The following is a 14,503-nucleotide window of genomic DNA, read 5'->3' as shown; positions in this document are numbered from 1 at the left end:
TATTGATTGTTGATACTTAGTTCCTTTAACCTTAATTGAATTTAAAGTATTAATTTATTTAGCTTCTTGAATTCTTAGAAAATTAACAGCAGGAAAATTAAGATTAATAATGCACATGCTAACCCTGCCAATGTTATATAAGTCACAATGCTGCTGAATTTTGATTTGCTGTTATATAGCAAGGATGGTGACATATTCTGCTGTTACTATAGTAACATATAGGTAAGGCTTATTGTACACATTTTTAAATAATTGTATTGATTAGCAGTTGTGATGATTTCATTTGGAGTTGAAAAAAGCTGGAAGTGACTACAAAGGAACTATTGATCTATATTGTAAGAAAGTAGTTAGAAATGCTGTGAGAAATATGCAATAGAAAATATGACTATTAAGTGGTTTAAACAAAGAGTCAGGAATTCCCTGGCAGTCTAGCAGTGGTTAGACTGTACTGTCCTTTCTGAGGGTAATCCGTGGTCGAGGAACTAAAAGTCACTCAGTTGTGTCAACTCTGCAACTCAGTCCATGGAATTCTCCAGGCCAGAATACTGGAGTGAGTAGCCTATCCCTCCTCCAGGGAATCTTCCCAACCCAGGAATTGAACCCAGGTCTCCCACATTGCAGGTGGATTCTTTACCAGCTGAGCCACAATGGAAGCCCAAGAATACTGGAGTGGGTAGCCTGTCACTTCTCCAGCAGATCTTCCCAACCCAAGAATCAAATTGTCTCCTACATTGCAGGAGGATTTTTTACCAACTAAGCCATCAGGGAAACCCAAGATCCAGTAAGACACAAGGCATGGCAAAAAAAGCAAAAAACCAAATAGGGAGTTTTCCTCATTTAATAAAGTTTGGTTATGGGTAATTATTCATGTTTACCATCAGCTCAAAGATGTCAGGGCGTGTTTCTGCAGTTTGCATCTTTCCCTCAGATACGATAAAGTGACCAACTAGCCCTGGACAGTACATGTGCATCAGGAAAGGAAGGAACGGGGAAGGCAGGGCACTAGTCATCTGGCTCTTATCAGGAAAGCAAATGCTTTTCCAGAGCCTCCAGTAGCTTTCCTTTGTAGTGGTCGGGTCACATGACTACCCCTAGCTGGGAAGGCAATGATTTCCAGCGTCTTGGAGGGAGTGTTGGTAATGACTGGCCAATTATAGCATGTCCATGGGCCACCTCTGGAAATTGTATCAAGTTCCTTTGAACGTCAGTGGGAAAGTGATAGACACACAAAGTAGAAATGAAAATTCACTGTGTGGTGAAACATTCACTGGACACCTTCCATACGGCAGATGCTACACAGCATCCTTAACTCGGGTAATGAGGTGAAGGAGCTTCCTCAGTAGGTTATTAATGGTTATGTCACATGGCATCCAGTGTGAATGACCTTTGTTTATATTACATTTCCACTTCTTGGAGCAAAGGGTCTACTATGGATGACGACTTCCATACCAGGAGACAGAAAATTGCTGGAAAACGTGAACTGCAAACCTGTCCTTGGAGATGGAGGGTGGTCCATGTCACTAGTGTTATCAGCTGTACAGGCAATTAGTGGGCTGTAGTATTCTGCCGAAAGAAAATACGGAAGAAGCGTAGTGTACAAACACCACATGGGCTTTTTACTCGTTATTTGGATGGTATTTTCTTTACCAGGAGCTTTACCTTCCTACTTAGGTTTTGCTTTAGTGACATACCTTAAGTACAAGCAGCTGATTTTTCATTGAAGTAGTCCAGAGATTGTGAAAAACAGGTTGAAATAAAAAGATGTTTTGTATTGTAAAAATGGACTTGCAGTTTTTTTCTCCAGCATTTCCCTTAATTAAGAAGTCATTGTTTAGGTGAGGATTTTGGACCTAGTAGTAGTTGGTAGCAAGCTCCAGTTCTGAGAGGGAACCTCACTGAAATATTATGCCTTCCCCTCAGATATTTTACACAAATGTTTGCTAACTGATTGGATGGCCAAACTCAAGAAAGACTTCCAGATCTTTTTACAACTCTTGTTGCTAACAATCCGTGTCTTAAGAGTGAAAATAAAGGATTTTCCCTTTCATTCTCAGGTACTGTAGGTTTGAAAGAATCATCATGAAGGGACCACTGCATCTCATTTGGCCTGACAATTCAACATTAGGATTATTTCCTTAGGATAGATTTCCCCAAACTCAGAAAAGCTTTCTGTAGTGTTACTGAGAAAAAAATAAGACTGGATTATTATGCAACTATCATAAATGTCTGCGAAGATTATGCAAACAATGCTTTCTACAGTAATCGTTGTTTTGCCACTAAGTTGTGTCCAACCCTCTTATGATCCCAGAGCCTGCCAGGCTCCTCTGTCCATGGGATTTCCCAGCAAAAATACTGAACTGGGTAGCCTTTCCCTTCTCCAGGGGATCTTCCAAAGCCAGGGATGGAACCCAGGTCTCCTGCTTGGCAGGTGGATTGTTTACCACTAAGCCACCTGGGATGCCCGTGCGATAGTGATATAGGTTGATACAAAACAGTTGCAATATGATAAAGGCTATAAGAACTAATGCTAGATAAAAAAGACAATGCTTGTCTTTGAAAGAATTCTTGTGGTAATTTTGTACTTTTCTGTATTTTGTGTTTTATAATGAAAATCAATTTTTATATAAATTTCTGCCTTGACTTTGGTGAACTGACTTCTCAGTTGTGAGAGCACTGGACTGGATGGGCAGCCCAGATCTCAGCCACTAACTGTGATCATGGATAAGTCATTACCTTTCTGGCTGTTACTTCTTTTTGGTGAAATGAGCTGGTTGGGTTAAATGAGTACAAAGATCCTCTTTTAACTTTATGATTTTATGACATCATTATATAATATTAAAAATACTGTGAAACCCAGGGTATAATTTTATCTGAGAAAATGGAAAAACACTCAAGGAATGTAACTCCACATTTCAGATATGAGGAAATGACCACTGTGCCACTCTTGAATTGTGCTAACATTTCAAACCACAGAATACAAAGTATTGGTGGGCTCTTCGGATTTATTATCATACGGTACATGCAGACTGCTTGACACGTTTCCCAGCAGTAGGTACATGCTGCTTTTGGCATGCTCTGACACACCTGAGAGAACTTACACAGAAAAACGCGGCCTCGCTAAGGTCATTCCGACAGTTAGTCTCCCGACATTCATTTGCTCGTGTCACACACTCTGTTACGCCCCCGGGAAACACCAGGAAATGAGCATTTGAACCGCTGCACTGCGTCGTCCAGCCTGCGTCCGGGAGGCGGCCGGCCGCGCCCCCGGGCTGGGCGCCGAGCCTGGGCTCCGGTGTCTGCGGGGCTGGAAGCCCCGCCGTCTCGGCCACTGAAGACGGCAGCTGGGTCACAAGCAAACGCGCGGGACTCCGATGAATTCTCTACAGACATTCTCTATATTTACACTTATGGCCAGGGCAAACTTACACGTTTACTTAAAAAATACCCCAATGGATCTTTGTATTAAGGATCGATAGCACCGTTTTGACAGGTTTTAAAAATGAAATGTTGGCAGCTCTCCTTCCGGCACTTTCAATCAGAAATTGGAAAGGCAGCTGCAGTCTCGGCCATGAAAACTCAAATCTTGACACTTGTTCTTTGTCCTTCAAAGGGCCTGTCTTGGCTAATGGCTTGCAGTCTAAACTCCTGCGGATGGAGGGTTCCTGTCTGCAGTGGTATTCCATCCTTCCACCTAAGCCTCCACAATGTTGTGAGCTGCTTAGATCCTTAGTCCAGAATACTTTCAACAGGAACGTGATACAGATCCGCCCTCTACAAAAACCTGGAGAAGGCATATAGACAACGCCCCCCTAAGTCTGAAAACCCTGGTAAGATGCATTCCTTTCTCAAATGCCTGCTCACTTGTGCTGTGTCCCCACAGCATCTCTGTCTTGGCCTCCCTTCCATCAGTCAGATGACCCTTCCTTCCTTTCATTTGCCCTGAGAAACAATAAGGCATTTACTAATCACAGACGTTATCTGAAACAAGCAAAGTGGCAAGATGCCTAAAAGTATATATACTGTTACCTATTTTTTTTAAAAGTTTCCTGAAGATGGATGTAAAATACTGCCTGCAATGAGTAAAGAGGAAATTACAGAAGAGTGTATTAAGGGGTGAGACAGAGAGAGGGAGAAGAAAGGACTGCACAGGACCAGCTTGGTGTTTGGGGAAAGCGGCTCTGAAGAGTTTAAATTCTGTTGTCTGAGGCTTAGCACAGGTTATCTTTTGAAATCTAAGCTTCCAGGTATAATTTAGCTCAGATCTCACAGGACTTGCCCTTTCAGGTCAGATTCTTTTTTTTTTCAGGTCAGATAATTTAAAAGGTTAAAATAGCTACAAAAACAGTAACTTTGACGTAGGCCTCTGTTGGCAAAGCTTTAGCTAGTGGTTAGGTGACGTTGTAGTGTCACGGGAGTTATTCAGATACTGGAGTTTTGCCAAATTTACTCAAATAACCACTGTCATCCTTTACGCTGCTTGGTCAGTGGAGACCTCGTCAATGCAGTTTGTGCTTTTAGTGACTGAGGCTTTGTTTCAACTGGTGACTTGCAAAAATGTCTGTATGCATTGGGTGATTTTTCTTCTGCTTGGGGTGCACCAAGTCAGCCAGGTTTGTGGATCACAGAGGGCCAGATGCTGAGGGACACTGCACAGGTGTCTACCCAGAGTAGGAAGTGGAGAGGAAGCCTGTCTGAGTCAGCGTTGCCCACAATCAAGGCTTACGCAGACTGAGCGACACTTCCCTGTAGATCCAGCACTGTTCACATTTCTCCACTCGGTACATTTCTCAGCCAAATATTCGTCCTCCTGCCTGCCTACAAGCTTCCCCTCATCCATCATGCTTAGCTGATGTTCCCAAGAAGCTTTCCTTGGTCATTCTAAGCAAAGGGAGCTTTCACTGCCTGCCTCGATGGAGCACAGGCTATAGACACAGTTGTGTTTTCAACTGCAAAGCTCACTCCTAGAGGGGACCATGGGTTTAATTCAACTCTGACTCTCATGGTACGTAATTGCTTTTCAGTGAAAGTTTATTGAGGAAATGGGTTCCAGGCATAGCCTGCTCCTAGAAAGCTTTAGAACCACTAAATCATTTCATTAAAGTGTGTTTGTAATGGAGGCCTAATACTCCCGAAACACACTGTTCAACATTATTCTGGGAGGAAAATTACCTATTGGCTTTGTTTTGTTCATTTCTAAGGGAAGCTGGTGACCCAGGTATTGAGAGAGATTTAAAAATGATAAGCTTAATTCACTGCTGCTGCTGCTAAGTCATGTCAGTCGTGTCCGACTCTGTGTGACCCCATAGATGGTGGCCCACCAGGCTCCCCTCCCTGGTATTCTCCAGGCAAGCATACTGGAGTGGGTTGCCATTTCCTTCTCCAATGCATGAAAGTGAAAAGTGAAAATGAGTTTGCTCAGTTGTGTCCGACACTTCGCAACCCCATGGACTGCAGCCCACCAGGCTCCTCCATCCATGGGACTTCCCAGGCAAAAGTACTGGAGTGGGTTGCCATTGCCTTCTCCAAGCTTAATTCACTAACTGCCTTCAAACTCTGGGCAGTGGAGGAAAACGGGTGGTGGGAGTGTGGAGTCCAGTCTCTCGTTACCTTCCCCTTGTCCACTCCAGGCAAGGCTCCCTCCTGCTCACATCAGCCGCGGAGCCGGCAGACAGAGCGTCTCTTTCTTCCTGAGTTCTACAGTGTATCCCAATGGCTACAGCGTATTGATTGCTGCAACAGTTAAAACATTATTTAGACTCATGATATAATTTAGGTATTCCTAATAAGAAGTTGGTAATAGTTCTCCTCAATATCTCATCTGTAACCTTTCGGCTAGAGATACTCAAACACAAAGGGCACATGACCTACATCCTCAGCGCCTGGGCCCCTTCCTCCCTGAAGGCAGGTGAGATGACAGGAATGGCTTAAGAAAGGTCCTCTTGGATTTCTAAATAACTAAGAAAAGGAAGGGAAGCATTTGCTCAAAGCCTTCTTTTTTCGAATAAATGAAATATATGGCATTCAGAAAACCACAGGGATTGTAAAGTAAAAAGTTAGCTGTTTGCCTGCTCCCTGAGCTATAGATGAGCAAGTCAACACTGAATTATAACCAAGTCAATTCATACTCTAAACTTTTCTCAGAAATGATGCCCTTTTGAATTTTAATTCTGTAGGGAAAGTTTACTAAGCCATACTTCCAGCAAAATTCCTGCTGTTAATAATTATTCACAGAATTATTGTTCTCCACACAAACAAACCTGTTCTAACTTCCTAAGAAGCAAATGGGACGAAGAACCCTATGCTAAGGAGAAGAAGTCTGGAGTACGGGAATCTATTCCTAGCTGCTACCAAAAAGGTAGGGTGCTGTGAAAAACCAGGGTCATCAGTGTTTTCTGTAAAGGGCCAGATAACCCTTTCAGGCTTTCCATACAGTCTGTGCTGAAACCACTCCAATGTCTCCTATAGTGTGACAGCAGCTACAGCCAGCCTGTAAGTGAGCATGGTTGTGTTCTAATAAAACTTTATTTATAAATAAATAGGCCTCTGGTGTATTTGGTCCATGACCCATAGTTTGCCTGACTCTTGGAAAGCTGATCTTTGGAGATTTTAAGTCTATTTCCTTGCATAATTATGTGGAAATTATTTTTTTTTAATGCACATCTAAGTTTTCTGCGTATATCACAAAGACCACAGATAACAGAATGATGGCATTCAAAAAAAAAAAAAGAGTACTGGCCTCTAACTTTTCTCCTAAGAATCCTCTTTGTATGATACCCATTTTTCACTGAACATAAGGAGTTACACACCTGTCACCTGTCTGCTGATTTCACTCAGTAAACTCAGTGTCAGTCGACGTTAGTCACTCAGTCAGCTCAAACTCTGAGACCCCCGTGGACTTGCAGCCACCAGGCTCCTCTGTCCAGGGGATTCTCCAGGCAGGAACACTGGAGTGGGTTGCCATGCCCTCCTCCAGGGGACCTTCCTGACCCAAGGACTGAACCCGGGTCTCCTGCATCGCAAGCAGATTCTTATTGTCTGAGCCCCCCAGGGGAGCCCCCAGGGAAGTCCCCAGGAAACGCACAGGACATTTTTAAAATGTCCAGGAAAGCGGAGTGACGTCAGTCAGACATGGAATGCACGATTGCTCCATTGTTTGGACCTGATTAGTTAATAAACGGGCGTGTTGGCGATTCTTTCAGCTTGCTAGGGGGCCTGGAATATATTACTGAAATTAGGGGTTGTTGCTGTTCAGTCGCTCAGTCGTGTCCAACTCTTTGCCACCCTGCGGACTGAAGCATGCCAGGCTTCCCTGTCCTTCACCATCTCCCAGAGTTTGCTCAAAAGGGTGCATGAATATAAACATTTTGGGAACTTTGAAAGTAAGTAACAATCTTGACAAAAAATGTAAACAGAATCATAGCTCATGAATATGCTATTTGCATTCTACTATATATTAGCTGCATGATAGGCTATAAAATAAGTTAAAAAGAGGCAGTTATGAGGTGACAGTTGTCACATTCAAGTCCTTCTTACTTGTATCCATTACAAACCAGATTAACTACCATACCTGTAAGTTTTCATCATCCGCAACTGATTGTCAGAGTGCTTAGGGAAAACAACAGCTCTCAAAAATTCAAATATGAAGCCTATTGTATTTGCATAACCCAAAATAATTTTTAAATGGAAAATAAATATTATTATATAATCTGATGAAGATTACGCATGTCATTTTTAACAGTGAATCGCAGTGACGATAACATAGATATAAATATTGCATGTCCATGGGTATTCCAGGTCATTTTTCAAAATGTGCTGAAAACAATTATTTAAGAAGACCAGCATGATTTTGCAGTCTTAGGATTGCTATTTGGCGTTTCAAACTAAATTCTGGCCACCAAGGGCTCCACATTCCTTCAGCCAGTCTGGGATATCTTCTAGGATTTTAGAGGATTTTAGTTTTGAAAAGCTTGATGGCCATAGGAATGGAACAAAACATTGATCTGGGACAGGTGGCAGCAAACCAGGTCTTGAGAAGAGCAAATGATTGGTGAGATGCCGTTGTCCATTACAGACTATGGCACTGTACCAATTCAAGCAGTATAACTGGAAGAGGCTTTCTCCCATTTGGCTTATTTGAGCTCAACCAAGTCAGAGCCTGGAGTCTTCGCTACAGCAGTGCTTATTCCTGCCAAGGACTCGAGAGTCTGTTCTCATGGCAACACTTCTGTCTTGTCCCAGGTGCACCTCTGGGCCAGGTGACACGGAAAAGACTGAATCTTGAGGTTAAAATCATGCGATCAAACCTTCTAGAGTACACCACAGAGTGTGTGAAAATTAGAATTTTGAACAAGCAAACATAAATTAGTCAAGTTTGTTATTGCTCTCCAAGATAAGTATATAAATGGTTGGGCTTTATGAGCTAAGACTATATTATCTGATCTCAGATGATATTTGAAAGTAATAATGACAAAAATGGCCTTTACTAGATCAGGATACAGAAAGAAGAAATGCCGAACTAGGTTAAGATGGGTGGATAGCTGATATCTCTCCAGTGATATTTTAGGTTCTTTTTCTATTTGTCAAGAAGCCAGAAACTCACCCTGAGTTGTTCCAGAGGAAGAGAAAAACTTTGAACAAAAAATGTTGTAGAAAATTATTAGCTATGTTTCTGCTTATCATGTGGTTATGAGTATTACAATACCAATATTGAGATTATATGTGCATAAATGTTTAAAAAAAACACTGAAGATACATATAAAAGTCTAAGCAGTAAGCAGTTTTTAACCAATAAATGCTCAAAATGTTAGCAATGACCTTGATCAGAAACATATCCGTGATTAACACTGAGGAAATTTGAATGTGACCAAACAGGAAGTAATTACAAGGATATTACAAATCCTATTATATAAGTAAACATCTGGAAATTTTGCACCAGCTAAAGTAGACCTTGGTAACCAGACTGAATACTCTGCAATGACAAGTAAATTACATAATGGCAGTGTAATTATGTAATTGACTCTGCTTAGTATACTTATGCCAATTTATGTGGAGTCAGCCTCATCGGGAAAAACCTAATGCTTATTCACTTTTTTGACTTTTTGTATTTGCTTTGCAAAGACAATCCTAAAACACAATGCTTTACTGATTTTAACTTTTGCCCTTTTGACACTTACTTCTTTTATTTTGCAATTTGAAATGCAACCAGATGCTTCTGTGAAATAACTGAATTATGAAACAAAAATAAAATGACTTTCTCTAAATCTTCAGTCTATAGGCAATCCACAAGCAGTTACCCTGCATGTGAAACCGGAAAAATAGGGATTCATAAACATTCTAAATTATAAAATATGTTTAAAATACTATGTAATTGAGGTCACATTAAAAGACAAACTGTTCCTTTCTTTTAACGTTTGCCACTAAAAGTGGCTATAGAACCTTGAGGATTATTGTAACACAGCAATATTTAAGAAAATTCCAAGTCCTTTGAATCCATGTGTAATGGCAGTGTTGTTTAAATCCTTCTAAAGAAATCTAAAAAATGTCAGGCAATGGTCATAGTCTCATTTTAGGGAGAGCTGGGATGATATCATCTTCATTAGTCTTTATCATGTAAATGTGTGTGTTTCAGAAGCCTGCAAAATCCCACTGAGGGTCTATGTGCAGCCCTTTGTGAATGAGGAAACCTGTTCGCCCACCGCAGATTTTGGTTTGTGAGAACATGACTGGATTCATGGCTGTATGAGACTCCGGCCCGTGGTCAAGATTCTGGGGCCCAGAGGGATGAGAGGAACTGTGGCCAACGGACAACTTACCAACGGGCAGGAAAGACTGTTCTCTAAAGTCATGCTGGGAGACACACCTCCTCTGAAGCACCTGATGAAACAGATGTGGCCAACAGAGCTTTTACTCACTAAGTCTGTGACATTTCTGAAACATTTTCTTTTTGGCCTCCGACCAACTTATCAGTGTGGACAACTGAGGCAGCTCAGATCCAAGGACAGACATTCGTGTGTCATTCTGCTTTCACGGTGCTCTGGACGGGTGCTCTTCCAGACGAGCAGCCACTGCTCACAGGTGGCTGCTGGTCACTTGATGTACCAAAAATGCTAACACAATCCTGCTTTTCAAAACTCAATAAAAAATAAAAAATTTAAAATATTGTGTTTGTTTTTCATATTGATTATATATTAGAATAAGAGTTTGGATATATTAAAATATACAGTTAATTTTATCAGCTTTTTTTTTTTTTTTTACTTTTTAAAATGTGTCTAAGAGAAAAGTTAAAATTACATATGTGGTTTGTATCATTTATATTAGGAGCAACTTTTTTTCTAGACAATAACATCTACAACAGTATTATTCTAATTTCTACCTTATTTATGTATTCGTAGGACAAATGTGCTCTTATGGTTTGAGAAAAAAAACACCGGGATTCCAATTAGACTTTTTAAATGGGGGAAATAATTCAAGATTGTCCTTCTCTGTGGCAAAATAGTCTGGTTTATGCTATGTATCTGAACTTATTTGAGAACAAAAATCAATAATGCAATATAATAACTGTCAGTTCTAAAATGCAAAATATAGTTTATTGTTTGCTGAAATTCCCTTGATTATTCTGCTTTGTGACTATGTTGTGCAATAAACATTACAAAATAATTCATCAAATTAAGGTTGTATCTGTGTTAGTCTACTATTATTTAGCTAAGTACTCTTTGAGAGAGATAATATATCCCATTTTACCAGGCAATATAAATGTGTATTGTTCTTTCAAAAATGTTAACTATGCTAACTTAAACAGCATCTCTATGAAATCTCAGGTTGAATCATTTGGATGAAATGACAGATTTTTGTGAAAGCTTGTTTTCCACTGAAATGACTATCTCAGTCATTTAGGCATTATCAGGTCTTAGTTTTTAACATTCAGATCAAAATCTAAAACTCCCTCTGATTTTGAGAGAATGCAATCTGCAGGTTAAAAAGATGAAATTACATTCATACCTTCACTCACCAGGGAGCGGGCGTGGGCGCTGGTGTAACTGGGTAAATTCTTAAATGCATACTGGCCTCCTGCATCTGCAGCGCTCTTCACAGGACATGTTTCCCACGTCCGACCCATGCAGGCAGCCCCGAGGGCTGGGGGGATACGAGGGCTGGGGGGATAGGGACGAGGGCTGGGGGGACAGGGACGAGGGCTGGGGGGACAGTGTGTCTTCATCTGACTGTATGCCCCATTCCATTAAGATTCCTTTCCTTCTCTTCTTCCCTTTTGCAAATACACAGGACACTTGCCATCTACCACCTAACCATGTACACAGACTTCACAGGAAATCTCCTCGGGAAAGGACACAAGGAAATTGGTCTTTTAAAATGGAAATCTTAATGCTTAGGGAATAAGGCATTCTTAAAAGGTTAAAACTAGTGAGCCTCTTATAATACCTAAAATGGAAATTGAGAGAATAAAGAAGGAAAGAGACAGTAAAGAAGATAAGTAGTCTGTACTAGTTAATAAACATAAAACAAACACAAATACTCTTTCTCAGAAGCTCAGCTGCTATGCCTCACGGGCCTTCTCCTCCATGTCAGTGACCCATCAGGCCCTGATATTACGGAAGACAAGAAGTCCTATTTCCCTCATGAGAACAGTAGTGAAGTAAGACCTGCACTTGGAAAGCAGAACTTCTACAAGGTCTGACAGTCCCCAGAAACCAGAGGTTTAATTTAATTTTCCAACTTAATAGTTCTGAAGAAGCGCCAAAAGAATTTAAGATCTCTCTTTTTGATGAGGATTTTCATCTGATAGTCATTTTTGTTGTCCAAAATTTTGGCCTGAAAATAATTTTTTTTAATTAAAGAATCCTACTAAAATATGCTACATAATTAAGTTGATAAAAATGTGCATTTAAGCTCAAACTAGAGATAAATCTGTGGTGTTTGGAATTTAACTGTGAGTTTTTATAAGGAAAAAGTGTTTATATGAAAACCAAAGAAAAATAGTTTGAAAAAATCATGGTGAAGTATTAGGTCTAATGTTATAGTTTCTCAAGAGTCTGATTTGAAATCAGTGGTTTTTTTTTTTTCTTTGTTTCTGTTTATTAAAGTAAATGAAAAGCTGCATTGTCCTAAATTTCTCAACATGGAAACTTTCAAAACTACATTGTGAATTATGAGTGCTTCCATTCCAAGCATGAGAAAAAAGTATACTAGCTTTCTAGAAATATCTTTAGCCCATAAGCAGTATATCTAAAGAATCATCAATTGAAGGAAAAAAGAACCTTTATAAACAAAAATGTTTCCTTACTCTGTCTGTGCGTGCTCAGTCGTGTCTGACTCTTTGCTACCCCATGGACGGTAGCCCGCCAGGCTCCTCTGTCCATGGGATTCTCCAGGCAAGAGTGCTGGAGTGGGTTACCATTTCCTTCTCCAGGAGATCTTCCTGACCCAGGGATCGAACCAGCATCTCCTGCATTGCAGGCTGATTCTTTACCGCTGGGCCACTGGGGAAGCCCCTTCCTTACTATAGTGAATTCAGTAATGAATGATCTTACAATGGGATATTACTCTCATTCTATTCAGACATCCTGGCACCAGCCATTGGTATAGATTATTTTACAAATTTAGAACCTTGGTCAGTATAGAATTTATCCATAAAAATGTTCCTATCTTTAAAACTGTACAAGCTCATAAATAAATTCAATTTTATTTGAAATGGCAAAGAATCAGTCTTCATTAGCCTAAGTCCCAGTCTTTTCTTGTTTTCACTAAATTTCTTTTTCCCACTCCTAAGTGCTGTCCATCATAAGGACTTCTTATTAGAGAGCAGGTGAAGGTGAGAATAAATTCCTCAGCATGAATTTGTAAAATACTTTTTTCCACAACTATAAAATGGCAGAATTTTGTGATAGAACATTTCAGGTTATTAGTAATATGGTGTATATAAATAAAGACAAGATAAAAAAGCATTCTCCACACAAGGTTTAGGGGCATATGGTTTCATAGCCCTTGAAATATGCTTCAGTTTCTCACCATTGTAAGTGGTATATATGCAATTTTTTGCACATACACCTATAACCTAATCATCTTCTTGTAAACAGTTTGAGCACATTACTGAAGGTATTGTAGATGTCATGGGAATACATCTTATAGCTGAGCAACGTCCAAAGGAATTACCCTCTGAAGAAATCCAAAGGGTGGAGGATGGCTAGGTTTTCAAAGCAAAAACAATTTGTTACTATTTACCTCAAATGTGCACTACTGGTCCCTGAAAACGTTTTTATATGTTGTGTTTACTTGCAATTTCAAATCTAACTCATTGGATTCTGATATCCATTATGTACCATAGGAGACACTAGTTTCTCATAAAGCAGTCACATGCATTGAAGTTAGGATGACCAACTGACACACATGTATTTTTTGCACCTCAGAAACAGAACCACAATATAGTGCACATCATGCTTCCGCCTTCCTTGCTGAAGGACAAAACGCACAGTGCCAGGGTTTGGCTCCCACACGGGAAGAAAGCCACTAGTCCTCCGGCAGGACCGCGTCACCCTGCTGAGCTCCGACCTCCAGGGCAGGGTCCTCCTCCCGTCCTTCCGGGGCTGCCGGGGCTCCAGCGGGCCCCCGCGTCTCCCCCGCCGGGCGCCCCTCCGTCTCCGGGCCGGCCTCCTCCATCTCCTCCTCGGATGCATGGGGCTCCACCCTGGGGGCCGCGGCGTCTCCATCAGCACCGCTGACCTCCTCCCCCGCCTGCACCTCTGGCAGCTCCACCCCGGCCCCCTCGGTTGCCCCCGGGGCCCCCTCGCCCCCTGGGACGCCCCCGTCGCCAGCCTGAGGTGGAGACGGCTCCCGGCTGGCCCGGCCCTCCTGGACGCCGCTGTGGCTGCTGCTGGCGCTGCCGAGCCTGGAGGAGGCCACCACGGCCTTGACCGCCGCCTGGGGAGACAGAGAGGTCAGGGGTTACTGCACGAAAATCCCCGCCCGGAGGAGGCCACCTGGCCTTGACCGCTGCCGGGGGAGACCGAAGGATCAGGGGCTACTTCCACTGAAAATCCCAAATCGGGGCTTGATCTCAATTTTGCATTTAGGGAGTGTTATTCTGCTACTATTTAGTCTTGGAAAGTGTATGATTCCAAAATTGTCTAATGAAAACTTGTTTGAAGAATGAAAAGCAAAATCTGTTTAATCTCAGATTAGTGTATTTAGTCATCTGGAGGAAAGCCTAAATAAATGCACTTTCCCACGGATTGCCAATATTCAAAAACTTTAGTTGTGTTTCCCATAGTATGGGACACTACTTCCATGGATGTTAATAGGTACTATAAAGATAAGACAGTTCCATGGTCAAATTTGTTTGAGAATTCTGGGTTAAGTCAAGGATATTTAATCTAGGATATTTCAAAGTAATTTGATCATGGAACCCTTCATGTTTTTTAGCTTGTATCAACCAGTAAGCGACTGCTGAATACAACACTATTTTTGACCCCCAGCTGTCCTCTGAGATTTT

The 14,503-nt window shown here is 41.4% G+C and overlaps 1 protein-coding gene across 2 annotated transcripts in view; it reads right to left on the bottom strand.

Moving 5' to 3' along the window:
• Positions 1-2,984: 2,984 nt before the first annotated feature.
• Positions 2,985-14,503, bottom strand: part of CAMK4 (calcium/calmodulin dependent protein kinase IV) — a 280,284-nt gene continuing 268,765 nt past the window's right edge. For both annotated transcript variants that reach the window (XM_005212128.5, XM_002691014.7), the window contains exon 11: positions 2,985-13,932. In XM_005212128.5, coding sequence (XP_005212185.1) covers positions 13,522-13,932 — 411 coding nt within the window. In that variant the 3' untranslated portion in view covers positions 2,985-13,521. The remainder of the gene's footprint in view (positions 13,933-14,503) is intronic.

Source organism: Bos taurus, chromosome 7, assembly GCF_002263795.3.
Source record: "Bos taurus isolate L1 Dominette 01449 registration number 42190680 breed Hereford chromosome 7, ARS-UCD2.0, whole genome shotgun sequence".
Classification (NCBI taxonomy): Eukaryota; Metazoa; Chordata; class Mammalia; order Artiodactyla; family Bovidae; genus Bos; species Bos taurus.
This window is presented reverse-complemented; position numbering and strand designations above follow the sequence as displayed.